Consider the following 13,013-nt stretch of genomic DNA (forward strand, 5'->3'; position numbering starts at 1 on the left):
AAGCAACATTTCACCCAATTTACATTTTTAAGTATCTTATCTGAGAAATATTGTGGCAGTGCCACCACTAGAAAAGTTTTCCATATGTGACTGGTGAAGCCAAAGCTACAACCAGAACAGGTAACCAAGATAGAAACAGGCATGAAACAATCATAAATGTGAACAAACTATAGGGCTTTCACAGCTGGCAAATAAAATGTAACTTCATAAAAAGCTCTTCCAGAGTTGCTATTTGTACCAGAGGAAAGATGGTACTGATTGTTCTAAGGCAAAAACTTAATGCTATAATTCTTCAAAATACAAATCATGCGAACACATAAGGATGTTAGCTTGGTAGTGCAGAGCGACAACATACGGTCAGATTACGGTCTCAATGGTCAGCGAGATGCAGAAGCACCAGAAAATGAATAAAAAGATGATACAGGCAAGTTTGCCACATTAGCCCTGTTAGCGACTGGCCTCTCCAGACTAACAGCATGTGCTCTGTTTGGATCCTCATAGCTTGACGCCCAACGGCTTGGTTGGTGGGTTACATCTACAGCAGCATGACCAACAACTCGCTCAGGGTAGTAAAGATCATCCACACGATCTGCACGGGGAAGCATCACAGCTTCCCTCCCTGCAAGGGCTCTAAAGTCCCTAGTCAGTGGAGGAAGTGGATCCCTCGGTATCATCTCAGGCACCACCCTATAACTGAGCCAAAAGAATGCCCATAAGAATCATACAACAAAAAAAAAAGGTATAGTAATATGATCACACAAAAAGTTGTTAAGAATCTTATAATATAGGATTATATGCTGGACAGCAATACATACTGCACAAGAATGGGATGGAAAGGAAGGATCAGGTTAGCTCTGGTGCTTATCAGACTATTTGATAGTCTAATGTACTGCCATCGGCAAATCCACCTAGATGCATGTGATGGCATAGATGATAATTCACCATGCATATCACACATTTTGATGCACAATGCGTGGCTGGCACAACATCAAGCCATGAAATGGTTTGATGAATGTCCGACCTATTCCCATCCCACAAAGGATACATCCAAACCTGCTGCTACCCAAGTACAAATGTAAACGATCAGCTGGAAACAATAAAACACATACCGCTCAGATGGAATAGGATTTTCTCCATAGTAAGATCGCCTCTTCTCAACTTGATACGGATCAGTTGGAGGTCCCGGATAATACGGATCATTTAGAGGTGCCGGATAATATGGATCATTTGGAGGTGCCGGATAATACGGATCATTTAGAGGCAGAACAGATGATGGAACATATCGAGCTTCGATGCCACGTGGTGCACGTGCATAATGTGTATATGGATCATTTCCAGGAGCAGGCGCTTGTTGAATGTATTCAATAGGTGGAACACGTGACACAGTTCTATAAGCATCCTCCAGAGGGGACAAATGAACAGCAGGTGGCGGAAGCCGTTCCTCAACATACTGGGCAGGAGGTGGTGGCAGCCGATCCTCAACATACGGAGCAGAAGGTGGGAGGCGTCGATCCTCCACATACCGGGCAGGAGGTGCAGGGTACCGATCCTCCGCATACTTGGGAGGAGGTGTTTCTTGAGGTGGTAAATTGATAGGGCGGAACAATAACAGCAATTTCTGGACCTGAACCCAATCTCAAACAATAAGAATTTTGGGTAGCAAGATGGCAAAACATTAAACTAGTAGCTGAATTGCTTTAAAATCTAATATAGGTGATGGTGATTCTTCTTTCAAAGCCACAGGATACAGAATCTCAACTTGCCTGTTTTGAATTGAGTTCTGGTGTAAACTTGCCCTTTGAGTTGTAATTTTCAAGTATAGCATGTTTAAAAAGAGTTTCAGGTATAGGTATGCAATCCTCATGGATCTTGAATTTCACCTGCAAAAGTAAACTAGGATAATTAGCATGTTTTTATCAATTGACAGATCTGATGTCACTGTTAGGATGAGACAGTTAACAAACTACCTAAAACATTAGTAGATCATAATTTGATCCATAAAGACACTTGTTAAATAAGGTAAGAACATTCAATCCAGGCCAACTAGCATATCTTTTCTTTTCTTCTCTCTTTTTCTTTTTTAATTGTCAGAGCACTTTCATTAAGAAAATGAAACAAGTACAAAAACCAGTGAAGGATACCAGTCAAACATGGATGCACACACACATACACGTGCGCGCGCACGCACACACACGAGAGAGAGAGAGGAAAAACAGAAAAAAAGCAGTGAAATAAGGGAGAAAACAAGAGTCCACAGGAGGAACAATAAACCAACAGATACAAAAGGGGCTCCAAACCCTGGACTTGGAAGGACTGTGAACACTGATTTACAGACTTAGATGCCTCGCTAGTCTAACCCTTGATAAGAAAAGCTATCTTCACCAAAACCTCCTGTACATCCTTTTTGATACCAGAAAAAGCAATCTGATTCATCTCAAACCAAATTCACTAACAAATGGCTGTTAAAGCAAACTGACCTAATATCTAGTCTTTTTTTATATTAACGTCCAACCAGTCCTTCCAAAGTCACAATCAAAAGGGATCTAATGAACTTTGGAGACTTCTAAAAATAGAATCCAGATACTTAGAGAAAATTGACACATAACAAACAGGAGATCAATAGTTCCATCAAATAATTTGCAAAGAACACCAGCTAGAGGGGTAGACCATTCATCTTTCATAAATTCTCTGCAGTTAGAATCCTTCACTTAACTAGTAACAGCAGAAACACCTTAACGGCTTAACCTTTTAACTTCTCATAGCACCCTCTTCATCAAGAACTAACTAGAACTATTCCACCTCCACTTCAGTTGATATGGTCCTCTTCTTGACGGAAAATTACTATGATTCAATAAATTCCGCATCCCTATTTTATCCATCCATCGTTTGATTTGAAACTCCAAATTCCAAGTAAGTTGACAATAGATATGTTCAAGTCAGCTATAAAAACATCCCTCTTCGCTATTACATGACCAACAGTAGGAAACGTATCCTTAAGAGCATTATTAACTAACCAATCATCTTGCCATGATATAACAATTAAGCCATTTTCAACCACGAAAGACTTGGCAAGACCTATGTTACATGGAATTTGGTTTTAGGGTGTCATGTTCAGGTGTGTGTCTAAGCGTCAAGTCCTTTGACTGTCTTAAGAATTTCTTCTAATGGAGCCATGTCCAAATATCACACCAATATTCATGTTTAGGCAACAACGTGGGTACTTTGGGGTATATTAAGTGTTGGATAAACAAAGCATATGACCAACTTGTACTTAAGGAACTAAGAGTCCAAACTCAGTAAAATAGATGTTCAAACATAGGAAATACTCAAAACAAATGGAAATAACAAAAGTTCCTCTCAGAAAGAAACATAGATTTCATCCAAAAGAATTCAATATAATATGTATTTCATAACATGCTACATGGTCCACTTCATAGTTTAGCATGCTTCTTATGACAATTTGTCAACCTAACATGCAAATAACCCACTAGCATTTTTTGTACTTAAGGAATCAAGGGTCCAAACTTAGCAAAATAGATGTTCAAAAGGACGAAATACTCAAAAAAAATAGCAATAACAAATGTTCCACTCAAAAATAAAAGTGGATTTCCCAAAAGATTTAAAAATATAATGTATTTTATAACATGCTACATGGTCCACTTCATAGCTTGACATGCTTCTTATGACAATTTGTATACCTAACATCAACCCCCAACTTTTGGATCCAACCAACATAAACGGTGTGAAGACTGATTATTCATGAACAAGGAATGTCCGGCAAACAAGTAACATCAAAGATATACCTAAATAGGAATCCTTTGGCAATGAGAATTAAAAAAGCTAAATAGCCAGGGCACTGCATTTCAGTTAGGGATATGGTTAAATGGTTATGCATACATTACACAGCCCCAGAATTAGATTTATTATGTTAGCGATCACCATGAGCAACGAAAAAAATTCCAACACTAACTACTCCCATCCTTCTAAATCTCTCCTTTAGGACTTCTATCAACTTGGATCACAACCAGCCATGACCAAAAATAGAGAATGATGCCTTTTCTTTCATATCACCTAGAAACTTGCATGTTTAGACCATTGTTGTTAAAATCTTAGAATCCATGAAAGGGATCCTGCAATTCAATGAATCATTACCAAATTGTTTCCAGGCCTCATTATTTGGTTCACGAGATAGGAGTGCACAAAAGTGGATTAAACTGGCCCTAAACAATCCGGATCTCCTTCTTTAGATCAGATATGCATCAATATTATCCTTGGATCATAAGATACAACTTAATCATGTTTTTTTTTTCGTTCTTGAGAAGCAAGTTGATCCCATTAATATATACATTAAAACCATTATAAGTCCATTTTATATTCTTTATTTGACTATATGGCACATAGAAATACTTATTTTATCTCTAATAGGTTCCACCTCATAAAATTTGCAAGGTTGTTAGGGTTTTAGACTTTTAGAAAGCAAAGAAACAAAAGATGTGGAGTTCATGAAATTAATATCAAGATAAAAGAAATTCCATATTTTTGTAACCATCTACTAAAATCTGACTTTTTTTAAAGGAATGTCCTACCTCAAACTTTTAGTTAATTGATAGGTTGTATACACAACATTCGTTTCACCAAACAAGCAATATTTGCATCCGTGATGGTGGAAACTAAACTTCTTATTTCTATGGTCTTTTTCATTCATCTACTTTATAATTGACCCATTTTCAATTTTCAGATTTTTTATACTTGTAATATTTTTTGAAGATATTAGAAAAATTTTAGAATTCACGATTTGACCCATGATCCAATCTGGCCTAACCTCTCTGATTTACAGCTTGATCCTAATCCAATCCACATTGACTTAGATAATTATCAAGTTCTCCATCTGGAGCTTTTAGAGATTGGAGAGTAAGACATTTCATCAATGAGTTATGTTAGAAATGAGCTTTTATTGTTAGGATTCAGATATTGAAATAGCTTTATGCATTTTCTACTTTATATATCCTTTATCTAATTTTAAAATTTGGATGAGAAACACTCATATTAAAAATCATTAATGATGAATACAATTAATTTTTTTGAGACAACATTCAAAAAACATATTAGGACATAATGAAGTAAAAAAATATTTTTTCCTATGTACCCATATTTTTCCCTCATTATTCATTAGACACTTCAATATGTCCATATATCAGATTCTCAAATATGTGTCCATGCAAAGGATTAGAAAAAAAGGTGCAGGCAAGAATTTTTTAAGGGAAACCCTGACCACAAAGGATTAGATTCATGTTAATAATGATATGACTTATTCTACTCTATGAAAATTTAAGAAAGAGATGTTTTGCTATGTCCATATTAGAAATCATGAGTTAAGAGAGTTTGGGCTATCATTGTTTCCCTCAAATGGTAACAACCAATTAATATAAATCAAAAATTTGTATAAAAATTATTCTCCTCAAAACTTTATACAATGTTAATATTATAAAACACAAGTTAAGCAAGTTTAATCTGTCATTTTCTGCCCTCAGATCGAAAGCATGTAATCTAAACGAAATAATATAATAAGATAATTATTCTCATTTAAAAATATATATAATGATAATTTAATAAGCATAATCGGAAAACACAGCATTCATCAAAGAATTCACAACAGTCGAAAATAGGAAATCAATCCATGTTGAATCTCTTCAAAAAAGATTTTAAGCTTCAGCTGAAACTGTTTGGTCCGGCCAAACTGCCACTACACCCAATTTCAAATTCCAATCACTTATGGTAGTTTTTATATGATTTCAGTGATTTCAGCCAATTTCAACCAAAACTGACCATGCATGCTTTTCTAATGTTTTATTTTGGTGTTCACCATCATATTGGCATTATTTCTTTACTTCTCTTAGTAAATAGGCTACATAGCGACAATTTTCAATAGTTTCCTTTTTCTTGAGGTGAAAGAGGGCACTGCTGACAAATATAACTGCTGGTGGGCCAAAGCCTCCAAGAAGACCCTTACTACAATCTCTATGAAGACTAATGCAAACAAGTAAATAGAAGATACCATCATTCACAATAATGATATTTTTTAAAATAAATGAAATATAATATTCTATAACTAAATGCATCTAATTAAATATCACGTAACCTTAAAAACATAAGGAAGAAGAGAACAACTTCTACCAAAAAGCTGATAAATAAAAGATTTGAATGCGGTAGGCACCAAAGAATTTCATAATTGCTAAGTGCAAGGAATTTCAAAACAACTGAAAATACTGTATACTTTATAAATTTTACCTATATGCAATACTAACTTCAGCCAAAGTTATAGAAAGCTATACAAAATAAAGAGCCTACATATATGTTGTATAAGAAATTTTCTTGGCTTCTTTTTTGCTATATTTACCTCTTGATTTTTTATGACTAAAACTCTGAAGAAACAGGACCTCCACGAGCGAACTAAAGTTTAGTTTAAACCTAACTCTTGGATTATTGACCCACATGTAGAGTAGCAAATAAGCCAGCTCCAGGCCAACCTTTACTCTCTTCAGACCAGATCTTCAGGCCAGACCCACTGAAAATTCTGCAATCCTTGGCCCTGACCCAACAATTTGCATCCCTATCCAAATGCGTATTGCATCTCTTGAATTTTTTTTTCTTTTGTGAGAACTAGGATGGAAGATATCATGACAAGGGCAGGACTTGAACCCAAGTCCTCAGCACCAAACCCCTAAGATTTTACCAAGTGCATCTCTCTCTCTTCTTAAAAGTTGTCATGTTTGCTAATGATGGAAAAAGATAACTTATAGCACCAAATTTAATTATATAACGACTACACAATAAATATCTTTGAAAAAATATACTTAGCACATATAGAAGAGTCCATAATAGTCGAAGGTAGGTACATGCCCCATCACTAGCATCCTTACACTCCCATGCCACAAGCACATCTTGTCTTATTTCCTCTATGTCTAAGCACATTCATGCTTAAACCTACTAAAATCTTAAATTTGGTGTGCCTCATATGAATAGTTCAACCCCCTCTAGCTAACCACAAATCCCTCTCTTGCTAATCCACCAACACGACCTCACTTGCCCATCGTATTCCTAAAACAATCCAAATAGACATTTGATGCAAGGTTTTCAATGTTTAGTATCTTGGTTATCTCCAACGATTGAAAGACAACAACAACAGCTGCTTATACAGCCCATCAGGCGTCCATCTTAACAACTTGTTCCAATTTATGTACAGAAAATGAGATTGATTTATGACTTAGTATTGGATATTGCCAAATTTGTTATTACCACTAACTCACGACATCTTGTTCGATATTCTATGATACATTTGTTGGATTATAACCATCATTTTAGGTTTATGCTTTTGATTATTATTCATTTTTAGTTCATTATTTTTTGGGCACCTTAACCTTCATGCACCCACTTAGCACGAAACATCAATCAGAGTCCTAGTAAGGTCAAAACTAAGACAAATTGAGATATCAAATATCTCAATCTAAAAGCCTACAAAACTTTAGATCCAATATCTCTCGTAATTGTAAAGATATCAAGCAACACCATATCAAGAAACGAAATAAAATAACAGATGCAAGATTAATTTTCCTATCAAATAATGATCGAATGTTAGATAATTAACTCTATACTTCCAATAGATTTGCCTTCCATTCCCCTTACTATGAGGATTAGCACTAAATGATGATCTATTGTCCACTTTTTGACACGAAAAATAAATGCCCCATAATTGAGATTATTCCCATGAAAAAGGAAAAAGAAAAGATGGAGAATCACATGTTTGTATATGGTCATTTTAGATAAGATAGTTGTTTTTTTTGCCGTCATTTTCTTAATGTGAATTATACAACATCTGATCACACATGATTGCCTCAAAAGGAGTATTTGGCAAAGGATTGGTAATCTTATCAACCAATGAGCAGGATGCCCTCCAAATCTCTACTTTTCCCTCCATTTGATGATCCAATCTATCGGATCCAAGAATTAACATCCTGATGGCACTGACACATCCCACAACATCCATGAGAGAATTGTAGCTGCGGCTTCTCCAAAACATTGCTTCCCACATGGACTGAGATGTGCAGCCATCCCAATTGGTAGAGACGAACAAGGACAATTTGATCCCGACACTTGAGATAGCCTAGTATCCTAGGGCACAATTTTTCCTTTTCTTTTTTCCTTTTCTTTTTTCCTTTTCTTTTTTGTTCTTTAGTGGTCATTTTGGTCGATCCCCATACATCCTAACCCATCTTGGTACCATACCAACCCATGACTAGACAGGTATATATTTAACGATACCGAGACTTTAGTCCTTGACTGGCCTCGTCCACCAAAGCTTTGTTCCGCCCCAAATCATCCTCATCACTTATCATACAATTGATTTATCCCATATCATCCACAACTATAATAAAAAGCAGCAGCCCCATAAAAATCAACTGACCAATTCTCCAAGACTGGCAACTAATTCTGGAAGTGCAATCCTAGGAGATCAGCTTGCCAACTTTTAAATACATGCCAAACATGAAAATCACTCCAATGCATCAATATCAAGATTGTGCACTTATATATCATTGTTTTCTTAAAATGATAAGCCATACGAAGCAATTCCTTAAGGCCTTGAATGGTTGCAAAATAAGTGGGAGAGATCCCCCTACTAATCCACTTCTCCTGCCAAATAGCATTTTGGCACTGCAGAATAGGCTTATTCCTTAGTTACGACATCCCAAGGGATATTTGTCCACTCACATCATAAGCCACTTTCAACCTTGGGATCAGAGAGGCTTATTGTGTGGAATTGGGCATAAACTTATTATCCCTCCAATTACTCACTTGCTCCTCTCCCCCCTAAATATACGAAAAAAAGAAGGCAATTTTACCCTTGTAATAAAATCCAAATTATCATGAAATCTAATGCACATTAAAGGCATTTTATTTGCTACCCCTTTCAGATAACTTTTTCTTAATTTGTTGATATTTATTCCACAACCAAGAAATGCCTAATTGAAATGTCAAAATAACAGTGCCCACATCCCCTTAAACAACATAACATGATAGAGGCAAACTTGAGGCTCGTTTGGCATTTAAGCATCCAAACATCATTCCATTCAGCATTAGTCCATTCAACCTTGTGGATCTAAACAAGCACGACTAGTTATGACAAAATTTTAGTCGATGCAAAAATGCTAGTAGACTCCCATAGTCATGACACATTGCTTGCTAGTCGAAACGATAAAAAGGAATTTAATTCAGGGAATGCAATGGTAGGAGCTCATAGGACCAGCACTAGTCATGGTTCAACCAAAATTATAACTAGATATTACGTACAAACTAAAAAGCCGATAGCAATCATAACATAAAGACCATGATTTTCCATGAGCCCCTAAAATATATGCCAAGGCATTACCATAAACAAATGCTCAACCAACCCACGTTAATTTGCATTTCTTTGAACCATCAAAACAGAAACAATTCTGACAAGACCTACAAGGAAACAACCAAATATACAAGTAGTTAAGGTATCTGTCATGATTCAAACCAAACACTTATTTCCTTCCTCTCAAATTTAAACAACTGGCAGGAATCATGCTGCATTTTTTTTGGTAAAAGAATGATGCTGCATTCAACAGAGTGAAAATAAGAAACATTAGTCAATTTTACATAAACTAGAAACTTAACGAGGAAACATTTCTGGATCCCATGTCAGATAACTCTCTCTCTCTCTCTCTCCCTCCTTTCCCTCAAGCTCAAATAGTTGGCGAAGAAGATGCGGCCTCTAAAAATGTAAAATGACAGGCAGTAGTCAATTATATACAAAAGAAGAAGAAAAAAAAAAAATCAAAAAACTTGATTACCTGAGCCGGGAATCCCCCTCCAAAAGCTCGTGGTTCCAGGTTCATCCCACCCTTGGTTGTGGCCTTGTAGACCCCGTAGAGAAGCTTCAGGTCAAAATCGTAGAGGAACAGCCTTGTCCCCGGCTGGATCTTCTCCACCAGCTCTATCTTCCCCTTGGGCAGCCCGAACACCCGGTAGCGGAAGCACTCTGGCTTCGTCTTCCCACTGCACATGAAGATGAATCCGGACCGCCTTTCCGCTTTCTCTTCACCTTTCTGCCCCTCAGCCTTCTTTTTCCCCTCAGCCTGTCTGCCATCTTTCGCCGCCGGGGCAACCGTCGAGGCAGAGGCCGGCGCCGGGTCCTGCAAAGAGGCCGCAGCATTCGCCGAATCAGTCGCAGTGGCATCTTTGATCTTTTGCCCCTTGTTTTTCTTCTTAATCTTTTTCCAGGGGGCAGTGGACGCAGAAGCGGAAGCCGCGGGTCTCTTGTTCTTCAACTTGTCTGGCTTCGCCATGGAAGCAGCTGAGGATGAACGAAAGCAAATCAAACAACGATCGAAACTCTGGATTCCAACGGGAACAACCAAAAATTTGGCTCAGGAAACCCTAATCGCCACAGAGAAAAACCCTAATCCAAAAAGAAACCAAAACCCCATACCTAAAAACAAATCCAGAGAAAGCACGGGAGAAGGGAGGAAGCGATTATACCAGACCGGACGATCGATCTCTAATGACGGCCGCAAGAGAGGGGCGAACCGGCGAACGTGGGCGGAGCTCCGTGGATTTAAATAGGGGAGAGGGACGGCTGGGATGAGAAAGAGGAGGAGGAGCGGCTTCGGATGGAGGCCACGTGGGCGCGCTCGAACCCTGGGCAGCGGTGAGCCGGGGGAAGTAGCTCGGTGCGCTCCGGCGCAGGTAAATTCCTCGGCAAGATACTCGACGCGGAATTGGAGCACGGCGAGAAATCGGCACCGCGGCCACTGGATAAGATCGCGTAAGAAAGATGGAACACCAAAAGAGCGGGGGCCAGAGCGAGTTTGTGGTGAATGGTGCGAGTGAGCATGGGTGCGGATTTTAAATGCTTCTGAAATAAAAGGAGTAACGCCTCCAGCACTGACAAAATGGTTTTAGAGCCAGGAGGCGCCGAGGCCGGGTGGTTATAACCAACGTTTTGGAAACAAGACCGGGTAGTCTAGTTGAACCGGTTGAACTCACCCACGCCACCAATCCGGATACCACTCCGAAACCAGATTAGATCAAAAACTAGTAGATTTAACAAAAACGGCTCAAAACCGTGGTTCAATCCTGGGTTCGAACCAGCCAGTTCGTAAAATAAAGAAATCCGAGTCCGAAAGGGGGGACTAGAGCTTGATTGGAATTGAATAGAGGTGCCACCTCAAATCTCCTCTCCAGCTCCCCTAGACATGGAAAATAGTTGACCAGGAATTAAAGGTGAAAGCGGACATAATAATATCCATCTAATCTATCCGAATATGGATAGAAATTAGAGCATTCAACTAATATCCATATATGTATCTAAATTTGATAAAAAAGAATAAATATAAATATAGATAGACAACCTTCCAATCCTTATCTGAATGTCTGATATATCTTTAATACTATTTAATTTTACATATCAGTTGTGAAGTTTAAAAAAAAAGTAAATAACCATATTAACATGTCATTAACCTGATTTATCTTCCACTTAGCAATTTTTTTTGATTCTATGTTCATAAAGTTTAATTATCCGACTTATATTCATATTTATATCTATAATTCTATTATCTGATTTATATCTATATTTGTTCAAAATAAATATGGATATAAAATTTTGCACTTGACTATCATCCCTATTCGTATTCAAATAAAACAAATATAGGTTTGATATACTAGTATTTGATCCATATCTAATCCAATTTAACCCAATTGTCAATAAGCCACCAACCACTAACAACCACTAACAGGCTCGCTCCGTGTATGCATGCCACCCTCAAACGCACTCCCTCCCTCTCGATCTATTTCCCCCTCTCTTCTCTCCACCTTGCTCACTTAAGTTAGTAGATTGTGACAAACACCTCCCCCATCAGCTGATGATCTACTACGCCAGATGAGGGAAGCCATGCAGAGCCTGAGGATAATTGAGTAGGGCATCACCTGTGCTTATTTGGCATATCATATATGGTTGGACAGGAACGCCCGAATTTTTGAAGACAAGTGGGTGCCCTCGAGGAGTATAGTGGAGAGAGCTCTTCTTCAAACTGCTGAGGCTACAACAACGACCTCATATGGGATAGTTAGGGACATCTGGGACCCCCACTCTCCTGTTACAGCACCCAGAATCGTCCTTGTCTCTTGGAAGCCCCCACCCCCCGACCATCTTAAAGTAAACTTCGATGATAGCACTTCCAGTGATGGAGACAGAGCATGTATTAGCTTTGTGATCAGGAGTCATATCTCAAGGTTGATTGTTGCTAGAGGGTGAAGCACCATTGGATTGACAGCCGCAATGACGAAGCTCAGGGCAGCATAGAAGGGCATCACCTATCCGAGACAAGTATTGAGAACTGAGTATATCCTCTTTGCGGGAGACTCAGTCACGGTGATCGACTACATACACGATGAGGGGTGGAGGGGGGATGAAAACCCTCTGCTCTGCGACATCCATTGGATGGTGGGAAATTGTAGCACCTTTCAGGCCGTGCATGTATACCAAAAGGCGAATAGAGCCGCTGACTAGGTCGCCTTCTTTGCAGCCTAGCACTCCGGAGAGGTCCTCTGGACACACCAGGGGATATTTCTCCACTGCTTTGTCATTTTCTTTCTCTTGATTTTGTTGATTGTACTTACACTAGAGTAGTATAAGCAGACGTTATACAACAAAAAAAAAAACCTCACCCATCCATCTCTATGCTCTTGGCAGCTAGAGCCCAACAACAACACCAACTATCCCTCTTTCACTCTCTCTCCTATCATTCTTATCTTATGGCCTTCTAATCTCATTGTTTTCTTTTTCTTGTTTTTTGATTTTTCCAATGAAGATGATATTAGAATCAATGGAGAGTAGTTTAGTTAATTGTTTTGTTGTTTCTTATGTGTTTTAAAGGGATTTTGATCAAAAATATAGATTCTAGTTTGATATCAGATTAATGACAATAGATCAC

At 38.3% G+C, this 13,013-nt stretch overlaps 1 protein-coding gene across 1 annotated transcript; it reads right to left on the minus strand.

The window, feature by feature from the left end:
- Positions 1 to 185: 185 nt before the first annotated feature.
- Positions 186 to 10,975, minus strand: LOC103722355 (uncharacterized). Its single transcript, XM_008812882.6, has 5 exons — positions 10,511 to 10,975; positions 9,873 to 10,375; positions 1,764 to 1,880; positions 1,110 to 1,624; positions 186 to 693 (listed from the first exon to the last, which is right to left on the minus strand). Exons 2-5 carry the CDS (start codon positions 10,365 to 10,367, stop codon positions 378 to 380), a joined length of 1,443 nt encoding a protein of 480 aa, XP_008811104.2. The 5' UTR covers positions 10,368 to 10,375; positions 10,511 to 10,975; the 3' UTR covers positions 186 to 377.
- Between the last annotated feature and the right edge of the window lie 2,038 nt (positions 10,976 to 13,013).

This window comes from Phoenix dactylifera, chromosome 13, assembly GCF_051530095.1.
Source record: "Phoenix dactylifera cultivar Ajwa chromosome 13, Ajwa_hap1_PhDact_Kaust_v1.1, whole genome shotgun sequence".
Lineage (NCBI taxonomy): Eukaryota > Viridiplantae > Streptophyta > Magnoliopsida > Arecales > Arecaceae > Phoenix > Phoenix dactylifera.

Bases quoted from the DNA above. Each gene is read 5' to 3' on its own strand.
- LOC103722355 (XM_008812882.6), bottom strand. From the start codon at position 10,367: ATGGCGAAGCCAGACAAGTTGAAGAACAAGAGACCCGCGGCTTCCGCT. The intron at 1,881-9,872 runs GTAATCAAGTTT...TTACTTTTGCAG, and splicing joins GAGGGGGATTCCCGGCTCAG to GTGAAATTCAAGATCCATGA. The intron at 694-1,109 runs GTATGTGTTTTA...CTTTTGGCTCAG, and splicing joins AATCCTATTCCATCTGAGCG to TTATAGGGTGGTGCCTGAGA.